The 21631-nt window shown below is 46.1% G+C and overlaps 2 protein-coding genes across 16 annotated transcripts in view; one reads left to right on the top strand and one right to left on the bottom strand.

Annotated features, from left to right (window-relative positions):
• Positions 1–19670, top strand: part of KCNAB2 (potassium voltage-gated channel subfamily A regulatory beta subunit 2) — a 254260-nt gene extending 234590 nt beyond the window's left edge. For 7 of the 8 annotated variants that reach the window (XM_069741827.1, XM_069741828.1, XM_069741824.1 and 4 more), the window contains one exon: positions 13403–14000. In XM_069741827.1, the coding sequence (XP_069597928.1) occupies positions 13403–13492 (90 nt within the window). In that variant the 3' untranslated portion in view covers positions 13493–14000. Of the gene's footprint in view, positions 1–13402 lie in introns of all 8 variants that reach the window. The other variant, XM_069741823.1, reaches the window with a different exon arrangement.
• A 678-nt stretch (positions 19671–20348) lies between these two features.
• CHD5 (chromodomain helicase DNA binding protein 5) overlaps positions 20349–21631 on the bottom strand; it is a 164400-nt gene continuing 163117 nt past the window's right edge. For 6 of the 8 annotated variants that reach the window (XM_069741816.1, XM_069741811.1, XM_069741817.1 and 3 more), the window contains one exon: positions 20349–21004. Coding sequence is in view for 7 of the 8 variants with exons in the window: in XM_069741811.1 (XP_069597912.1) it covers positions 20889–21004 (116 nt within the window). In the remaining variant the exon portion in view is untranslated. The remainder of the gene's footprint in view (positions 21005–21631) is intronic. The other 2 variants (XM_069741814.1, XM_069741813.1) reach the window with 1 other exon arrangement.

The raw sequence follows: 21631 nt of genomic DNA, 5'->3' as shown, positions 1-21631 counted from the left end.
GCTAGAGGCAGACATTCTAGGGAGGAGCTACAGGCAGACATTCTAGGGAGGAGCTACAGGCAGACATTCTAGGGAGAATCTAGAGGCAGACATTCTAGGGAGAAGCTAGAGGCAGACATTCTAGGGAGAAGCTAGAGGCAGACATTCTAGGGAGGAGCTACAGGCAGACATTCTAGGGAGGAGCTACAGGCAGACATTCTAGGGAGGAGCTAGAGGCAGACATTCTAGGGAGGAACTACAGGGAGACATTCTAGGGAGGAGCTACAGGCAGACATTCTAGGGAGAAGCTACAGGCAGACATTCTAGGGAGGATCTACAGGCAGACATTCTAGGGAGGAGCTAGAGGCAGACATTCTAGGGAGGAGCTAGAGGCAGACATTCTAGGGAGGAGCTAGAGGCAGACATTCTAGGGAGGAGCTAGAGGCAGACATTCTAGGGAGGAGCTAGAGGCAGACATTCTAGGGAGGAGCTAGAGGCAGACATTCTAGGGAGGAGCTAGAGGCAGACATTCTAGGGAGGAGCTAGAGGCAGACATTCTAGGGAGGAGCTAGAGGCAGACATTCTAGGGAGGAGCTACAGGCAGACATTCTAGGGAGGAGCTACAGGCAGACATTCTAGGGAGGAGCTAGAGGCAGACATTCTAGGGAGAAGCTACAGGCAGACATTCTAGGAAGAAGCCAGAGGCAGACAAACATTTTAGGGAGGAGCCAGAGGCAGACACAGACATTGTAGAAAGCAGCTCGAGGCAGACATAGACATTCTAGTGAGGAGCTAGAGGCAGACATTCTAGGCAGTAGCTAGAGGCAGACATTCTAAGGAGAAGCTAGAGGCAGACATTCTAGGGAGAAGCTAGAGGCAGACATTCTAGGGAGGAGCTACAGGCAGACATTCTAGGGAGGAGCTACAGGCAGACATTCTAGGGAGGAGCTACAGGCAGACATTCTAGGGAGGAGCTAGAGGCAGACATTCTAGGGAGAAGCTAGAGGCAGACATTCTAGGGAGAAGCTAGAGGCAGACATTCTAGGGAGGAGCTAGAGGCAGACATTCTAGGGAGGAGCTAGAGGCAGACATTCTAGGGAGGAGCTACAGGGAGACATTCTAGGGAGGAGCTACAGGCAGACATTCTAGGGAGGATCTACAGGCAGACATTCTAGGCAGTAGCTAGAGGCAGACATTCTAAGGAGAAGCTAGAGGCAGACATTCTAGGGAGAAGCTAGAGGCAGACATTCTAGGGAGGAGCCAGGGGCAGACAGACATTTTAGGGAGGAGCCAGAGGCAGACACAGACATTCTAGGGAGGAGCCAGAGGCAGACACAGACATTCTAGGGAGGAGCCAGAGGCAGACACAGACATTCTAGGGAGGAGCCAGAGGCAGACACAGACATTCTAGGGAGGAGCCAGAGGCAGACACAGACATTCTAGGGAGGAGCCAGAGGCAGACACAGACATTGTAGAAAGCAGCTCGAGGCAGACATAGACATTCTAGTGAGGAGCTAGAGGCAGACATTCTAGGCAGTAGCTAGAGGCAGACATTCTAAGGAGAAGCTAGAGGCAGACATTCTAGGGAGAAGCTAGAGGCAGACATTCTAGGGAGGAGCTACAGGCAGACATTCTAGGGAGGAGCTACAGGCAGACATTCTAGGGAGGAGCTACAGGCAGACATTCTAGGGAGGAGCTAGAGGCAGACATTCTAGGGAGAAGCTAGAGGCAGACATTCTAGGGAGAAGCTAGAGGCAGACATTCTAGGGAGGAGCTACAGGCAGACATTCTAGGGAGGAGCTACAGGCAGACATTCTAGGAAGAAGCCAGAGGCAGACAAACATTTTAGGGAGGAGCCAGAGGCAGACACAGACATTGTAGAAAGCAGCTCGAGGCAGACATAGACATTCTAGTGAGGAGCTAGAGGCAGACATTCTAGGCAGTAGCTAGAGGCAGACATTCTAAGGAGAAGCTAGAGGCAGACATTCTAGGGAGAAGCTAGAGGCAGACATTCTAGGGAGGAGCTACAGGCAGACATTCTAGGGAGGAGCTACAGGCAGACATTCTAGGGAGGAGCTACAGGCAGACATTCTAGGGAGGAGCTACAGGCAGACATTCTAGGGAGAAGCTAGAGGCAGACATTCTAGGGAGAAGCTAGAGGCAGACATTCTAGGGAGGAGCTACAGGCAGACATTCTAGGGAGGAGCTACAGGCAGACATTTTAGGGAGGAGCTAGAGGCAGACATTCTAGGGGGGAGCTACAGGCAGACATTCTAGGAAGAAGCCAGAGGCAGACAAACATTTTAGGGAGGAGCCAGAGGCAGACACAGACATTGTAGAAAGCAGCTCGAGGCAGACATAGACATTCTAGTGAGGAGCTAGAGGCAGACATTCTAAGGAGAAGCTAGAGGCAGACATTCTAGGGAGGAGCTACAGGCAGACATTCTAGGAAGGAGCCAGGGGCAGACAGACATTTTAGGGAGGAGCAAGAGGAAGACACAGACATTCTAGGGAGGAGCCAGAGGCAGACACAGACATTCTAGGGAGGAGCCAGAGGCAGACACAGACATTCTAGGGAGGAGCCAGAGGCAGACACAGACATTCTAGGGAGGAGCCAGAGGCAGACACAGACATTGTAGAAAGCAGCTCGAGGCAGACATAGACATTCTAGTGAGGAGCTAGAGGCAGACATTCTAAGGAGAAGCTAGAGGCAGACATTCTAGGGAGAAGCTAGAGGCAGACATTCTAGGGAGGAGCTACAGGCAGACATTCTAGGGAGGAGCTACAGGCAGACATTCTAGGAAGAAGCCAGAGGCAGACAAACATTTTAGGGAGGAGCCAGAGGCAGACACAGACATTGTAGAAAGCAGCTCGAGGCAGACATAGACATTCTAGTGAGGAGCTAGAGGCAGACATTCTAGGCAGTAGCTAGAGGCAGACATTCTAAGGAGAAGCTAGAGGCAGACATTCTAGGGAGAAGCTAGAGGCAGACATTCTAGGGAGGAGCTACAGGCAGACATTCTAGGGAGGAGCTACAGGCAGACATTCTAGGGAGGAGCTACAGGCAGACATTCTAGGGAGGAGCTACAGGCAGACATTCTAGGGAGGAGCTAGAGGCAGACATTCTAGGGAGAAGCTAGAGGCAGACATTCTAGGGAGGAGCTAGAGGCAGACATTCTAGGGAGGAGCTACAGGCAGACATTCTAGGGAGGAGCTAGAGGCAGACATTCTAGGGAGGAGCTACAGGGAGACATTCTAGGGAGGAGCTACAGGCAGACATTCTAGGGAGGATCTACAGGCAGACATTCTATGGAGGAGCTAGAGGCAGACATTCTATGGAGGAGCTAGAGGCAGACATTCTAGTGAGGAGCTAGAGGCAGACATTCTAGGCAGTAGCTAGAGGCAGACATTCTAAGGAGAAGCTAGAGGCAGACATTCTAGGGAGAAGCTAGAGGCAGACATTCTAGGGAGGAGCTACAGGCAGACATTCTAGGGAGGAGCTACAGGCAGACATTCTAGGGAGGAGCTACAGGCAGACATTCTAGGGAGGAGCTAGAGGCAGACATTCTAGGGAGAAGCTAGAGGCAGACATTCTAGGGAGAAGCTAGAGGCAGACATTCTAGGGAGGAGCTAGAGGCAGACATTCTAGGGAGGAGCTACAGGCAGACATTCTAGGGAGGAGCTACAGGCAGACATTCTAGGAAGAAGCCAGAGGCAGACAAACATTTTAGGGAGGAGCCAGAGGCAGACACAGACATTGTAGAAAGCAGCTCGAGGCAGACATAGACATTCTAGTGAGGAGCTAGAGGCAGACATTCTAAGGAGAAGCTAGAGGCAGACATTCTAGGGAGAAGCTAGAGGCAGAGGGAGGAGCTACAGGCAGACATTCTAGGAAGAAGCCAGAGGCAGACAAACATTTTAGGGAGGAGCCAGAGGCAGACACAGACATTGTAGAAAGCAGCTCGAGGCAGACATAGACATTCTAGTGAGGAGCTAGAGGCAGACATTCTAGGCAGTAGCTAGAGGCAGACATTCTAAGGAGAAGCTAGAGGCAGACATTCTAGGGAGAAGCTAGAGGCAGACATTCTAGGGAGGAGCTACAGGCAGACATTCTAGGGAGGAGCTACAGGCAGACATTCTAGGGAGGAGCTACAGGCAGACATTCTAGGGAGAAGCTAGAGGCAGACATTCTAGGGAGAAGCTAGAGGCAGACATTCTAGGGAGGAGCTAGAGGCAGACATTCTAGGGAGGAGCTACAGGCAGACATTCTAGGGAGAAGCTACAGGCAGACATTCTAGGGAGGATCTACAGGCAGACATTCTATGGAGGAGCTAGAGGCAGACATTCTAGGGAGGAGCTAGAGGCAGACATTCTAGGGAGGAGCTAGAGGCAGACATTCTAGGCAGTAGCTAGAGGCAGACATTCTAAGGAGAAGCTAGAGGCAGACATTCTAGGGAGAAGCTAGAGGCAGACATTCTAGGGAGGAGCTACAGGCAGACATTCTAGGGAGGAGCTAGAGGCAGACATTCTAGGGAGAAGCTACAGGCAGACATTCTAGGGAGGATCTACAGGCAGACATTCTATGGAGGAGCTACAGGCAGACATTCTAGGGAGAAGCTACAGGCAGACATTCTAGGGAGGATCTACAGGCAGACATTCTATGGAGGAGCTAGAGGCAGACATTCTATGGAGGAGCTAGAGGCAGACATTCTAGGGAGGAGCTAGAGGCAGACATTCTAGGGAGGAGCTAGAGGCAGACATTCTAGGGAGGAGCTAGAGGCAGACATTCTAGGGAGGAGCTAGAGGCAGACATTCTAGGGAGGAGCTAGAGGCAGACATTCTAGGGAGGAGCTAGAGGCAGACATTCTAGGGAGGAGCTACAGGCAGACATTCTAGGAAGAAGCCAGAGGCAGACAAACATTTTAGGGAGGAGCCAGAGGCAGACACAGACATTGTAGAAAGCAGCTCGAGGCAGACATAGACATTCTCGTGAGGAGCTAGAGGCAGACATTCTAGGCAGTAGCTAGAGGCAGACATTCTAAGGAGAAGCTAGAGGCAGACATTCTAGGGAGAAGCTAGAGGCAGACATTCTAGGGAGGAGCTACAGGCAGACATTCTAGGGAGGAGCTACAGGCAGACATTCTAGGGAGGAGCTACAGGCAGACATTCTAGGGAGGAGCTACAGGCAGACATTCTAGGGAGGAGCTAGAGGCAGACATTCTAGGGAGAAGCTAGAGGCAGACATTCTAGGGAGAAGCTAGAGGCAGACATTCTAGGGAGGAGCTAGAGGCAGACATTCTAGGGAGGAGCTACAGGCAGACATTCTAGGGAGGAGCTAGAGGCAGACATTCTAGGGAGGAGCTACAGGGAGACATTCTAGGGAGGAGCTACAGGCAGACATTCTAGGGAGGATCTACAGGCAGACATTCTATGGAGGAGCTAGAGGCAGACATTCTATGGAGGAGCTAGAGGCAGACATTCTAGGGAGGAGCTAGAGGCAGACATTCTAGGGAAGAGCTAGAGGCAGACATTCTAGGGAGGAGCTAGAGGCAAACATTCTAGGGAGGAGCTAGAGGCAGACATTCTAGGGAGGAGCTACAGGCAGACATTCTAGGGAGGAGCTACAGGCAGACATTCTAGGGAGGAGCTAGAGGCAGACATTCTAGGGAGGAGCTACAGGCAGACATTCTAGGAAGAAGCCAGAGGCAGACAAACATTTTAGGGAGGAGCCAGAGGCAGACACAGACATTGTAGAAAGCAGCTCGAGGCAGACATAGACATTCTAGTGAGGAGCTAGAGGCAGACATTCTAGGCAGTAGCTAGAGGCAGACATTCTAAGGAGAAGCTAGAGGCAGACATTCTAGGGAGAAGCTAGAGGCAGACATTCTAGGGAGGAGCTACAGGCAGACATTCTAGGGAGGAGCTACAGGCAGACATTCTAGGGAGGAGCTAGAGGCAGACATTCTAGGGAGAAGCTAGAGGCAGACATTCTAGGGAGAAGCTAGAGGCAGACATTCTAGGGAGGAGCTAGAGGCAGACATTCTAGGGAGGAGCTACAGGCAGACATTCTAGGGAGGAGCTACAGGCAGACATTCTAGGAAGAAGCCAGAGGCAGACAAACATTTTAGGGAGGAGCCAGAGGCAGACACAGACATTGTAGAAAGCAGCTCGAGGCAGACATAGACATTCTAGTGAGGAGCTAGAGGCAGACATTCTAGGCAGTAGCTAGAGGCAGACATTCTAAGGAGAAGCTAGAGGCAGACATTCTAGGGAGAAGCTAGAGGCAGACATTCTAGGGAGGAGCTACAGGCAGACATTCTAGGGAGGAGCTACAGGCAGACATTCTAGGGAGGAGCTACAGGCAGACATTCTAGGGAGGAGCTAGAGGCAGACATTCTAGGGAGAAGCTAGAGGCAGACATTCTAGGGAGAAGCTAGAGGCAGACATTCTAGGGAGGAGCTAGAGGCAGACATTCTAGGGAGGAGCTACAGGCAGACATTCTAGGGAGGAGCTAGAGGCAGACATTCTAGGGAGGAGCTACAGGGAGACATTCTAGGGAGGAGCTACAGGCAGACATTCTAGGGAGGATCTACAGGCAGACATTCTATGGAGGAGCTAGAGGCAGACATTCTAGGGAGGAGCTAGAGGCAGACATTCTAGGGAGGAGCTAGAGGCAGACATTCTAGGGAGGAGCTAGAGGCAGACATTCTAGGGAGGAGCTAGAGGCAGACATTCTAGGGAGGAGCTAGAGGCAGACATTCTAGGGAGGAGCTAGAGGCAGACATTCTAGGGAGGAGCTACAGGCAGACATTCTAGGGAGGAGCTACAGGCAGACATTCTAGGGAGGAGCTAGAGGCAGACATTCTAGGGAGGAGCTACAGGCAGACATTCTAGGAAGAAGCCAGAGGCAGACAAACATTTTAGGGAGGAGCCAGAGGCAGACACAGACATTCTAGTGAGGAGCTAGAGGCAGACATTCTAGGCAGTAGCTAGAGGCAGACATTCTAAGGAGAAGCTAGAGGCAGACATTCTAGGGAGAAGCTAGAGGCAGACATTCTAGGGAGGAGCTACAGGCAGACATTCTAGGGAGGAGCTACAGGCAGACATTCTAGGGAGGAGCTACAGGCAGACATTCTAGGGAGGAGCTAGAGGCAGACATTCTAGGGAGAAGCTAGAGGCAGACATTCTAAGGAGAAGCTAGAGGCAGACATTCTAGGGAGAAGCTAGAGGCAGACATTCTAGGGAGGAGCTACAGGCAGACATTCTAGGGAGGAGCTACAGGCAGACATTCTAGGAAGAAGCCAGAGGCAGACAAACATTTTAGGGAGGAGCCAGAGGCAGACAAAGACATTGTAGAAAGCAGCTCGAGGCAGACATAGACATTCTAGTGAGGAGCTAGAGGCAGACATTCTAAGGAGAAGCTAGAGGCAGACATTCTAGGGAGAAGCTAGAGGCAGAGGGAGGAGCTACAGGCAGACATTCTAGGGAGGAGCTACAGGCAGACATTCTAGGGAGGAGCTAGAGGCAGACATTCTAGGGAGGAGCTACAGGCAGACATTCTAGGAAGAAGCCAGAGGCAGACAAACATTTTAGGGAGGAGCCAGAGGCAGACACAGACATTCTAGTGAGGAGCTAGAGGCAGACATTCTAGGCAGTAGCTAGAGGCAGACATTCTAAGGAGAAGCTAGAGGCAGACATTCTAGGGAGAAGCTAGAGGCAGACATTCTAGGGAGGAGCTACAGGCAGACATTCTAGGGAGGAGCTACAGGCAGACATTCTAGGGAGGAGCTACAGGCAGACATTCTAGGGAGGAGCTAGAGGCAGACATTCTAGGGAGAAGCTAGAGGCAGACATTCTAAGGAGAAGCTAGAGGCAGACATTCTAGGGAGAAGCTAGAGGCAGACATTCTAGGGAGGAGCTACAGGCAGACATTCTAGGGAGGAGCTACAGGCAGACATTCTAGGAAGAAGCCAGAGGCAGACAAACATTTTAGGGAGGAGCCAGAGGCAGACAAAGACATTGTAGAAAGCAGCTCGAGGCAGACATAGACATTCTAGTGAGGAGCTAGAGGCAGACATTCTAGGCAGTAGCTAGAGGCAGACATTCTAAGGAGAAGCTAGAGGCAGACATTCTAGGGAGAAGCTAGAGGCAGACATTCTAGGCAGTAGCTAGAGGCAGACATTCTAAGGAGAAGCTAGAGGCAGACATTCTAGGGAGAAGCTAGAGGCAGACATTCTAGGGAGGAGCTACAGGCAGACATTCTAGGGAGGAGCTACAGGCAGACATTCTAGGGAGGAGCTACAGGCAGACATTCTAGGGAGGAGCTAGAGGCAGACATTCTAGGGAGAAGCTAGAGGCAGACATTCTAGGGAGAAGCTAGAGGCAGACATTCTAGGGAGGAGCTACAGGCAGACATTCTAGGGAGGAGCTACAGGCAGACATTTTAGGGAGGAGCTAGAGGCAGACATTCTAGGGAGGAGCTACAGGCAGACATTCTAGGAAGAAGCCAGAGGCAGACAAACATTTTAGGGAGGAGCCAGAGGCAGACACAGACATTGTAGAAAGCAGCTCGAGGCAGACATAGACATTCTAGTGAGGAGCTAGAGGCAGACATTCTAAGGAGAAGCTAGAGGCAGACATTCTAGGGAGGAGCTACAGGCAGACATTCTAGGGAGGAGCCAGGGGCAGACAGACATTTTAGGGAGGAGCAAGAGGCAGACAGACATTCTAGGGAGGAGCCAGAGGCAGACACAGACATTCTAGGGAGGAGCCAGAGGCAGACACAGACATTCTAGGGAGGAGCCAGAGGCAGACACAGACATTGTAGAAAGCAGCTCGAGGCAGACATAGACATTCTAGTGAGGAGCTAGAGGCAGACATTCTAAGGAGAAGCTAGAGGCAGACATTCTAGGGAGAAGCTAGAGGCAGACATTCTAGGGAGGAGCTACAGGCAGACATTCTAGGGAGGAGCTACAGGCAGACATTCTAGGGAGGAGCTAGAGGCAGACATTCTAGGGAGAAGCTAGAGGCAGACATTCTAGGGAGAAGCTAGAGGCAGACATTCTAGGGAGGAGCTACAGGCAGACATTCTAGGGAGGAGCTACAGGCAGACATTCTAGGAAGAAGCCAGAGGCAGACAAACATTTTAGGGAGGAGCCAGAGGCAGACACAGACATTGTAGAAAGCAGCTCGAGGCAGACATAGACATTCTAGTGAGGAGCTACAGGCAGACATTCTAGGGAGGAGCTACAGGCAGACATTCTAGGGAGGAGCTACAGGCAGACATTCTAGGGAGGAGCTAGAGGCAGACATTCTAGGGAGAAGCTAGAGGCAGACATTCTAGGGAGAAGCTAGAGGCAGACATTCTAGGGAGGAGCTACAGGCAGACATTCTAGGGAGGAGCTACAGGCAGACATTTTAGGGAGGAGCTAGAGGCAGACATTCTAGGGAGGAGCTACAGGCAGACATTCTAGGAAGAAGCCAGAGGCAGACAAACATTTTAGGGAGGAGCCAGAGGCAGACACAGACATTGTAGAAAGCAGCTCGAGGCAGACATAGACATTCTAGTGAGGAGCTAGAGGCAGACATTCTAGGGAGGAGCTACAGGCAGACATTCTAGGGAGGAGCCAGGGGCAGACAGACATTTTAGGGAGGAGCCAGAGGCAGACACAGACATTCTAGGGAGGAGCCAGAGGCAGACACAGACATTCTAGGGAGGAGCCAGAGGCAGACACAGACATTCTAGGGAGGAGCCAGAGGCAGACACATACATTCTAGGGAGGAGCCAGAGGCAGACACAGACATTGTAAGGAGGAGCCAGAGGAAGACACAGACATTGTAAGGAGGAGCCAGAGGCAGACACAGACATTCTAGGGAGCAGCTCCAGACAGACATTCTAGGGAGGAGCTACAGGCAGACATTCTAGGGAGGAGCCAGAGGCAGACAGACATTTTAGGGAGGAGACAGACAGACCTTCTAGGGAGGAGCCAGAGGCAGACACAGACATTCTAGGGAGCAGCTCCAGACAGACATAGACATTCCAGGGAGGAGCTACAGGCAGACATTCTAGGGAGGAGCCAGAGGCAGACAGACATTTTAGGGAGGAGACAGACAGACCTTCTAGGGAGGAGCCAGAGGCAGACACAGACATTGTAAGGAGGAGCCAGAGGAAGACACAGACATTGTAAGGAGGAGCCAGAGGCAGACACAGACATTCCAGGGAGGAGCTACAGGCAGACATTCTAGGGAGGAGCCAGAGGCAGACACATTTTAGGGAGGAGCCAGAGACAGACACAGACCTTCTAGGGAGGAGCTAGAGGCAGACACGGACATTCTAGGGAGGAGGCAGACAGACATTCTAGGGAGGAGCCAGAGGCAGACACACATTGTAAGGAGGAGCCAGAGGCAGACAAAGACATTCTAGGGAGCAGCTCAAGGCAGACACAGACATTCTAGGGAGGAGCTACAGGCAGACATTCTAGGGAGGAGCTACAGGCAGACATTCTAGGGAGGAGCTACAGGCAGACATTCTAGGGAGGAGCTACAGGCAGACATTCTAGGGAGGAGCTAGAGGCAGACATTCTAGGGAGAAGCTAGAGGCAGACATTCTAAGGAGAAGCTAGAGGCAGACATTCTAGGGAGAAGCTAGAGGCAGACATTCTAGGGAGGAGCTACAGGCAGACATTCTAGGGAGGAGCTACAGGCAGACATTCTAGGAAGAAGCCAGAGGCAGACAAACATTTTAGGGAGGAGCCAGAGGCAGACACAGACATTGTAGAAAGCAGCTCGAGGCAGACATAGACATTCTAGTGAGGAGCTAGAGGCAGACATTCTAGGCAGTAGCTAGAGGCAGACATTGTAAGGAGAAGCTAGAGGCAGACATTCTAGGGAGAAGCTAGAGGCAGACATTCTAGGCAGTAGCTAGAGGCAGACATTCTAAGGAGAAGCTAGAGGCAGACATTCTAGGGAGAAGCTAGAGGCAGACATTCTAGGGAGGAGCTACAGGCAGACATTCTAGGGAGGAGCTACAGGCAGACATTCTAGGGAGGAGCTACAGGCAGACATTCTAGGGAGGAGCTAGAGGCAGACATTCTAGGGAGAAGCTAGAGGCAGACATTCTAGGGAGAAGCTAGAGGCAGACATTCTAGGGAGGAGCTACAGGCAGACATTCTAGGGAGGAGCTACAGGCAGACATTTTAGGGAGGAGCTAGAGGCAGACATTCTAGGGAGGAGCTACAGGCAGACATTCTAGGAAGAAGCCAGAGGCAGACAAACATTTTAGGGAGGAGCCAGAGGCAGACACAGACATTGTAGAAAGCAGCTCGAGGCAGACATAGACATTCTAGTGAGGAGCTAGAGGCAGACATTCTAAGGAGAAGCTAGAGGCAGACATTCTAGGGAGGAGCTACAGGCAGACATTCTAGGGAGGAGCCAGGGGCAGACAGACATTTTAGGGAGGAGCAAGAGGCAGACAGACATTCTAGGGAGGAGCCAGAGGCAGACACAGACATTCTAGGGAGGAGCCAGAGGCAGACACAGACATTCTAGGGAGGAGCCAGAGGCAGACACAGACATTGTAGAAAGCAGCTCGAGGCAGACATAGACATTCTAGTGAGGAGCTAGAGGCAGACATTCTAAGGAGAAGCTAGAGGCAGACATTCTAGGGAGAAGCTAGAGGCAGACATTCTAGGGAGGAGCTACAGGCAGACATTCTAGGGAGGAGCTACAGGCAGACATTCTAGGAAGAAGCCAGAGGCAGACACATTTTAGGGAGGAGCCAGAGGCAGACACAGACATTGTAGAAAGCAGCTCGAGGCAGACATAGACATTCTAGTGAGGAGCTAGAGGCAGACATTCTAGGCAGTAGCTAGAGGCAGACATTCTAAGGAGAAGCTAGAGGCAGACATTCTAGGGAGAAGCTAGAGGCAGACATTCTAGGGAGGAGCTACAGGCAGACATTCTAGGGAGGAGCTACAGGCAGACATTCTAGGGAGGAGCTACAGGCAGACATTCTAGGGAGGAGCTAGAGGCAGACATTCTAGGGAGAAGCTAGAGGCAGACATTCTAGGGAGAAGCTAGAGGCAGACATTCTAGGGAGGAGCTACAGGCAGACATTCTAGGGAGGAGCTACAGGCAGACATTTTAGGGAGGAGCTAGAGGCAGACATTCTAGGGAGGAGCAACAGGCAGACATTCTAGGAAGAAGCCAGAGGCAGACAAACATTTTAGGGAGGAGCCAGAGGCAGACACAGACATTGTAGAAAGCAGCTCGAGGCAGACATAGACATTCTAGTGAGGAGCTAGAGGCAGACATTCTAGGGAGGAGCTACAGGCAGACATTCTAGGGAGGAGCCAGGGGCAGACAGACATTTTAGGGAGGAGCCAGAGGCAGACACAGACATTCTAGGGAGGAGCCAGAGGCAGACACAGACATTCTAGGGAGGAGCCAGAGGCAGACACAGACATTCTAGGGAGGAGCCAGAGGCAGACACAGACATTGTAAGGAGGAGCCAGAGGAAGACACAGACATTGTAAGGAGGAGCCAGAGGCAGACACAGACATTCTAGGGAGCAGCTCCAGACAGACATAGACATTCCAGGGAGGAGCTACAGGCAGACATTCTAGGGAGGAGCCAGAGGCAGACAGACATTTTAGGGAGGAGACAGACAGACCTTCTAGGGAGGAGCCAGAGGCAGACACAGACATTGTAAGGAGGAGCCAGAGGAAGACACAGACATTGTAAGGAGGAGCCAGAGGCAGACACAGACATTCTAGGGAGCAGCTCCAGACAGACACACATTCCAGGGAGGAGCTACAGGCAGACATTCTAGGGAGGAGCCAGAGGCAGACACATTTTAGGGAGGAGCCAGAGACAGACACAGACCTTCTAGGGAGGAGCTAGAGGCAGACACGGACATTCTAGGGAGGAGGCAGACAGACATTCTAGGGAGGAGCCAGAGGCAGACACACATTGTAAGGAGGAGCCAGAGGCAGACAAAGACATTCTAGGGAGCAGCTCAAGGCAGACACAGACATTCTAGGGAGGAGCTACAGGCAGACATTCTAGGGAGGAGCTACAGGCAGACAGACATTCTTAGAAGGAGCTAGAGGCAGACACAGACATTCTGTTGCAAGTTCTCCTAAAAATGTTAGTTTCCTATAGAACTTTATGAACACCAACTACTACTTCCGAGTTAAAAGAAAGTTTATATGCATTGATGACAGATTTTACTTGTGAATTGAGAATTTAGAGAATAAATGATTAGTCTTGGTAAAAAGAGAATCAGTGTACTCTAATAAGATATATTCCAAAGTTTCCTATTTTCAAGTATATTATTATATAGAGAAATAAAACAGTGGATACTCTGTAAAGCTTAGAATTAACTATTTGTAGTGTACTATTTTTCATTCTTTTCCCCTTGCAGGTCCTTCCAAAGTTATCTTCTTCCATAATTCATGAGATTGATAGTATTTTGGGCAACAAGCCATATAGCAAGAAAGACTATCGGTCTTAATTTTAGATGCCCCTGTAGCGGACTGTCTCGGCTCTGCTTTGGTTCTTCGACTTGCCTGCTTTAAGCTTTATCGAATCCAAGTGGAGTGTGGTTGCATCCAAGAAAATAACATTTTCCAAATACTGTCGGGAAACTGTTCAAAAGTATTAAATGTGAGAAACCATACGCTTAATGTATACAAATCTACGCTAACTTCTTTAGCCGCACAATAACGTAGTCACAGGATGAGTGATGTCTGTGGTAATGGGAAAAAAAATGTCAACATCACATCTTATGTTCAGTGTGTCCATCTTTGTGAACTGAGGCCTAATTTCAGTATTTCCTCAACTGTTGGCAATGGTGCCGCAGTGCTTTACTTTTTTTTTTATTATGTTGCATAAATAATCACCTCCCCGTTTCTTAATGTTGTCTTTTAAGAACTGGAATTTATTTTCTTTTTTTTTTGTACTTAATTCTGCTTTACCATTAAATCCCATACCTCATATAGGATTAAAAAATAATAATTTGATATATTTTTGTTCCATCTTATTTTTTTCTTTATTGTTGTTTTTTTTATGATTTTATTCAGTTTTACTTTACTCATACTTTTTATTTTTACACCAGTGACCTCTTGAACAAGTCTTAGGCATTGTCTTCATTTTTTTTTTCAAGGTTCTTGGAAGAACTATTGTCATTTTATTTCACTGCATCTCAGCTAGGGTTAAGCAATTCACATATCTGGCAGATTTTTGCTTCTTCAACAAATCTGATTTGTATCCTTGTGGGCTGGGAACTACAAGGGGATTTCACATGCTCGGCTGTTACGGTCATAGAAAAACATTACGGTCTTCAATTTAACCCCCAAAGCGATAGTAGATTGTGCAAAAGCCGCGCTTAATTACAACCATTGTGCAAAGCAACGTACTCCCTTGACTCTGCATTGTCGTTCGACTGTTGCGGAGTTCTGTTGTAGAGAAACTGTTGGGAGGAATTGGGAGTTGTATTGCATGTCTCATTCTATACTGGGAGGGATACCAGAAAAGTCTCAGCATCGACCTTAGAAGAAGGTGCCAGTATTGATTTTTTTTTTTGAGCCTTTGACATATGCAGGTGCTTTAATTTGCTCCTTTCCGAAACACAACCCTAACCTGTTTTGCATATCTGTTTACTACGTTTGCATCGCAGACTTGAATTTTCTGTTTTCATGTATATATCTGCGCACAAACCGTAAGATTTCCTCCCGGGACTACCAAAAGACACTTGCACTAGTTTCATGAATGACCAGTAGGCTTGTAGTTAGCTGGCGGTGGAAGTCAACATTTTTCTTTTTGGTTCTTTGTGTAAAACTCCCTTTTTCCTGTAGGGTAAGTGAATGCCTGGAAGATATTTCTGTGTATTACTGTCTCCAATATGTTCTAGATTTAGGAGAATATTTATTCTTTTTACATTCTTTTCTGAGAAAAGATCTAAAATTCACAATTCTTATTAGAAGCACGAAGAACAATTTGACTTTTTTTTCCCCCCCTACTAGACTTATCTTATTTTGTTGCCCCTTTTCTATTATTGACCTTCTCATCACTTAATGTTTTCAGTGTTTTTTTCTTTTTAGTGAAAGGCTATGAATCAATCTTCAAAGATGGCTCATGAGATGTCCCTAAAGTCCGTTCTTTTTTCAATATTTTGGAGTCCATTTTCATCAATGCGCCAGTTATTATAAATATGTGAAGTTCTTGTGTTATAAAAAAAAAAATCAATACTTCCCTTAGCCATTGCAATGTGAAAAACGGACGGATTCCATGTGCTGTATGTGATTTTCAGAAGAAGATATAATGGGCACACTGTAAAAGTCAATGAGGTCGGTGCTGGCTGGACATCCAACGTCAGATATATAAGAAAAACAGCCGCACTCGAGTCTTGATTTAAACGTAGAAATTTTTGTTTTTATTCAAGTGCACAGGCACCACCAAATAAATTTTAAAGAAAATAGCAAGTGATAGCGGACAACGAGGTAACGTTTCGACCAGGTACGGTCTTTCTCAAACCTCACTTAGGAGGAGTAATAGTGGTGGTGCACCACCAATGAGACGGACACCTTACTCCTGTACTCTTCTTGGAGCTGTCCTTGGGGACTCTCATCCTGTATCTCCTCTCCCACACTATTACTCCTCCTAAGTGAGGTTTGAGAAAGACCGTACCTGGTCGAAACGTTACCTCGTTGTCCGCTATCACTTGCTATTTTCTTTAAAATTTATTTGGTGGTGCCTGTGCACTTGAATAAAAACAAAAATTTCTACGTTTAAATCAAGACTCGAGTGCGGCTGTTTTTCTTATATATCTGTATGTGATTTTCACAGACCCGGAAGATAAATTTAGATCCATAATTTCGATAAAAATTGAGCATATCTCGTATACAAGTTTCAAGCACAATACCCTATCTTTCAAGTAATTTAAATTTTATTTATTTTTGCCTAAATTTCAGATTTATTAGATTAATGTAATGATATGAACAGTCAAAGTGCACTAAAAATGAAATGATAAAACAAAAATGAAAAAATATTAGTATACCATAAGCGTATATATATAGAAGAAAATGTTATCGAAATGTTATACTAAAAATGTAGTGATTCAGAAATCCGTTTTTTGGGGGGAAAGTAAAAACTGAAACCGCTCCTATTCTCCATTGCTTTCAAGTGAATTTTAATCTTCTGATATACCAGTATTTGCATCTTGAGCCTGACTGCTTTATTTTCTACACCTCTGGACAGGGGTTGTAGAGGGAATAAAAATCCACTGAATGAGTCTAGTTACTGTAAGAATAATTGAAGAAATTATCTTTTTTTTTTCTTTGTGTTAGGAAATAATCTGCCTAGTGTGGAAATGAAAATGGGAGGAAAAAATTTAATTAGATTCCACTACTAATTAGAATACATGTAACAGATAAGGCGTTTATTTTGATAATTGGTTTTTCTACGGCGATTGATGTTAAAATTTCCTCCTAAATTGCTACTTGTCCATAAGTAGCTGCTTCGAGCACACGGAAAATGAACATTATTTTAATTAAAATGAACTGTGGCATCATTAGTGCTGTATTTTTTATTCTCTGCATTTCTGTGATATAACTATAATACAAGTAAAGCAGTCAGGAAAAAAAATTAAATATTTTAAACAAAATTTGATTTTTCTTTTTTTTTTTTTTTTGCAATTTGTAAATTTTTGAATAATTTTCTGGTTTTGTTTTTTTTTTTTAAACCTGGAAAAAAAATTAAAGTGATCTACAGATTGTAACTGAAGACTCCATTAAAGGGGTTGTATGGGTTTGGGATAAAAGTCTGCAGTCACTTTTGACTCCGGAATGTCAAATCCTGACTTTTACTATTCCCTGTGCTTATTGACACTCAAGCGACTTCATGTATACGATTTGCCTACTTGCGGTCACATGCAGACTAGTCTCATCCGACTTCTCTCAATTCTTTTTTTTTTGGGGGTGGGGGTGGGGGGGAAACCGAAAGAGTCTAGTTGGCCTGTGACCATTAGAATACAAATGACATTCCGTCACCTGACTAGTGCGGGAAATGGTGACAGTGTGTGCATGTTTCGGCAGAGTGTCTGCAGACCTGGACAACCCCTTTAAATGTAAAGAATGCCATATCAGACAGGATGCATATTACATTTCTAATTTTCTTGAGGTCAGGTAAATTATTAGGCAATCACTGGGGACGTGGCCTATCTTCTTAGGGCCAGGTTTATTATTGGGCAACGACTGGGGACGTGGCCTATCTCTCCTGAAAATAACAGGATAAACAGTGGAAAGTCCACTTTTCCCGAGATTCGGAGGGCTGCCATACACATCAGCCCCTCCTGTCAAAATTGCTGCGTTCAGCCGACTTTTCTCTAATGTGTATGGAGACCTAGAAGCAAAAACGTCTTACATAATAAGAGTGTGTAGTTTATGTAATATGAGGCAGAAGAGCTTCCCATCAATGTCATCTTTCCACGTTAGATTTATTTATTTTTTGTCTTTTTGTGTTTATTTTAGTTTTAATTGATGATACCGATCCATTTATGGGTGATTCACTGTGTTGGACCTGTTGTACTTTGATTATGAGGTGCAATGAATTAACGAAGGTTTTAAGAAATGTAAAAACTTTGGCTTAAATTTGCTTAGCCTACTACGAAGTGCTCTTTTCTTCCTGAAACGCTCGTTTAGCTTTCATTCTGAACCCTTCGCATAATGTGATGTACGACGAACACCGAGGAGTTAAACGGGCCCGCGTGTTCGATGCGAGCTAGCGACGGAGACTAATAGCCATTGATCTGTGTGACGTGACTACGCTGGTAGTTGACATGGCGACGCAGGCCTCGTCTGCCGCTGTGCTTGGAGTCCAGTCACGCGAAGGATATGCATGCCTCTATCTGTGCTGACTAACGAGGGGATGAAAGCCACTGAATGTAATTTTCAACCACATCTCAATATCTTCATTTGTATCTGGGCCTCATTTCTCCGAATCAGCCTTGTTGTCCTTAGCAACCAGTCACGTCGCTGCTTTCACTTTGTGTGAAAAAGCTAAGCTTTGTTTGCTAGGGGCCAACAAGGCCTCATCTTTGGCCCCTGTGGGTTTCTTTCTGCCTTTTTTCTCGTTTTATTATTATTTTTACATTCTCGTGTATTTGGTGCCTGGTCTACTGTGAAGGCCGACACCTATTTTTATAGTCACTTGTGGTAAATTTATTGCCAAACTTCAAGTTGGTTGGAATTTGCCGTTATGCTTTTTCGTTCCGCATCTATCTATATAATTTACCATACTTTTAGCTAGACCTATCTTGACTGTGACCCGCTAATTAAAACGGAGTTTACACCGTATATATATGGATTACCCGATTACACGCCGAAATGACTCGATGTCATGAGATTATCAACCTCACATTTGTGGAATTTAATAAAACTACTTCTGAAAAGGATAAAAAAGGAGACCAAATTCCCATCCATGATGGAATTTTTGAAATCGACGTGCGACCTTTACATCCCTAGGGTTATATTGAGGTTGCACGACAGGCTCAGTAACCCCAAAATGAGAATGAAAAATTCAAAAAGTTTTGAGTAAATAATGGTACATGGATAAAATTCTGCAAAAATAAATAAACTCTACAAATAAAAAAAAAATCAGTAAAATACCATTATTCTAATGACAATTTGTCAGATAGAAACGATTTTTTTTTTTTTTTAAATCCCAGAAATAATTTATTTTTGTACTTTCTGTCATTAAGAAAATATTTTTAAAAGTTTACGAAAAATAAATTCCAAATGTGCAGTACATAAAAATTTAAAAAAAAAAGTCTAAATCAAAGTGAAAAGTCTAAACCTTAGGAAAGGTTGATAATCTCTGCAGTTGGTCATGTTTAGTGGAAATATCATAAATATATTAAAGGGTAAGGTAGAATTCAGATGTCTGCGTACGAATCATGATGCACCGACTGATCGACAGTCTACTGACCCGGACATGACGAGCCTCATAGACCTGGATGATGGTTCCCAAATGTCTGAATTTGCCCTTGGTCCTGCTCCGCTCACTTCCGCATTGGTCAGGCTGATGATGTCATGAACGGACGTGTACAGAGCAGAACGAACCCTTTAACTTCTTGTGATATTACTTTATTTTTCTATTTTGGGGATAGACTATAACATATTTTTTCATATTGTTTTAAAATGTTTTTGTTTTGGTACGAAATTTCAATTTTGGAGCCTTATCATGGTATCTGAGTATAATCTGGATAGTTTTTTTTTTTTTTGCAACTCCATTTTATAAATACACGTATGTGCACCCATCACCTCTACTCAGCGCGGGCGGACATTTCGGGAATGTAGTGTTATTGTTGACATATCCAATCTCCACGATCACTGGACTTCAAAATGGCCGCCCCTGCCACGTACAGAAGACAAGTGCACTTTCTCATGCTTTAACACTTACATTCAGGATGGGGGGGATTGGATCTGACTGTTTGTCTCATGTTTTGTTCATGTGTAAATAAAGCTGTCTTTTTTTATATATATCTCTCTCTGTACATATATTGTTTGAGTTGAGCTGCATTACATTATGGACTGAGATTGCAGTGTACATTTTGCTTCTGGACACCGGTTCAGAGATTAACAGCTAATGTATTAATGGAATGACAGCAAAATAAAACAACAAATCTGAACTTTTGCATTTGTGCTGTGTTTTGTTTTTTTGTTCATTACTTGTGTGGCTTATTAGATTCTGTCATAAATTGATCTGTATTATTCATAAGGCCGGGGTCACACTTGCGAGTGTGATGCGAGAAACTCGCGCATCAACGCCAAGCATTCATAAAGACTAGTGATGAACGAATGTGCGTGGATAAGGTGTTATCTCAGCATGCTCAGGTTCTTATTGAGTGTCTTCGGCATGCTTGAAAAATATGTTCCGAGTCCCCGGAGCTGCATGTCTCACGGCTGTTCGACAGTCACAACACATGCAGAGATTACCTGTTTGGGAGACCATCCCTATATGTGTTGTGGCTGCCGAACAGCCGTGAGACATGCAGCCTCGGGGACTTGAACTTAATTTTCGAGCACACCGAAGACACTTAGCACCCGAGCATGCTGAGATAACACCTTATCCGAGCACATTCACTCATCCCTAATAAAGACACCAAAAACTTGGCACAGTATACAGGTATTGCATGGAGCGCCCCTTAAAGGCTGAATTGGCTTTGGCCTGGAGATTTGAGTATTTGGCAGTGCTCAACCTAGATTTTCCTATGTTTTATTGCTAGTTTGTAAAATATAAATTTAGGCAGGTCCAATCTATAGTAACTGTTGTCAATTGATTGATATTTCGGAATAGACGGAAAAAAAGGGTAAGTGGGCGGAGTTTGTTTATTGAGTAATATGTGGACAGAAAGACGAGCACAATAGGCAGCTCTTGCTTTTGGCAAAAAAAAAAAAAACAAATAAAAAAAAAACTAATAATATAGTAACACACCAGGAAACGGTACCAGTCCATTACTCAATGTTCCAGTCAAGAGGATGGCTGTTGCTTGGAATGGGTATAACCGTGACCAGCTAATGTCATCCGCAGAGCCCAGTAAGTGCATGCAGCTCCCAAAACAAAAAAGAAAAACAAGGCATAAAAAGGTTTAACAAAGTGAAAAGGCTGCATAAAGGTTGGTTCCTTGATAACGAGCTGGGTTTCCTCTGATCTAGTCCGGTATTAATTACCCTCCAGGTGTATTTCAACTTGTAACAAGACAAACTCTTCAAGTCTTCAATAAGAAAGTGCAAAAAATGTACAAGGAAATTAAATCCTTTTTGTTTTCGTTTAAACCAGAAGTCCATTGGATGGTTCTGTATTTGTAGGACGCTAGAAACGTGGATATGGCTGCTGTCAGGGCTGTGAACTTAGTCTTCAATAAAAATGATGTCGTGCGATCTCCCTTTCCGTTCAAAAGTGCCGCTGTCCATTAACGACTCTATGATTTTCCTGTCCGGGTAACAGAGGTGGTTTCCATTCGAAGCTGTTGGGGTAAGAATGGGAAAATCTGAAATGTATCATTGCACAATGGCTCAGCTTTTTCCAGCGCGGGCATGTAAAGGACCCCTAAACTTAAAGGGTAGCTAATGGCTAAAGTTTTTTTTTTTTATTATTAGAATTCGCTATTTAACTAGGATTAATACCAAATATCCTGAAATATTGCAGGTCTCACACAACACAAAGCTCTCAAAATAAATGATCACTCCCCGTCACTTTCCAGATGCTGCTAAGTTCACTGAGGGGGATAAAATCTGATATTATCTCATTATTGACCAATTAAGACAATGACACGATATCGGGTTATAAGAGGCGCTAACACCACTGACAATAGGGGATGGTGACATCTCGCCTCCTCCACCTCTCTGCAGTGTGACCTCTGCACATACCATTGAGCATGCCCGCTACAATCGCAAAAAAGGTTGTTTTCTTAGCTAAGGAAATAAAATTTAAAGAAATTTAAAAAAATTTTTTTTATCTATGTCAGAAATTAGTCTCTGAACAGCAGGAGGATAACGCAGGTCACATTCTCCATTGTGCGAACAGAACCTTCTTTACGGATTGCCCAATTTATAATCCTCTATTTTTACATTTCAAGCGGTGAAGTTTGGAT

Source organism: Ranitomeya imitator, chromosome 10, assembly GCF_032444005.1.
Source record: "Ranitomeya imitator isolate aRanImi1 chromosome 10, aRanImi1.pri, whole genome shotgun sequence".
NCBI lineage: Eukaryota > Metazoa > Chordata > Amphibia > Anura > Dendrobatidae > Ranitomeya > Ranitomeya imitator.
This window is presented reverse-complemented; position numbering and strand designations above follow the sequence as displayed.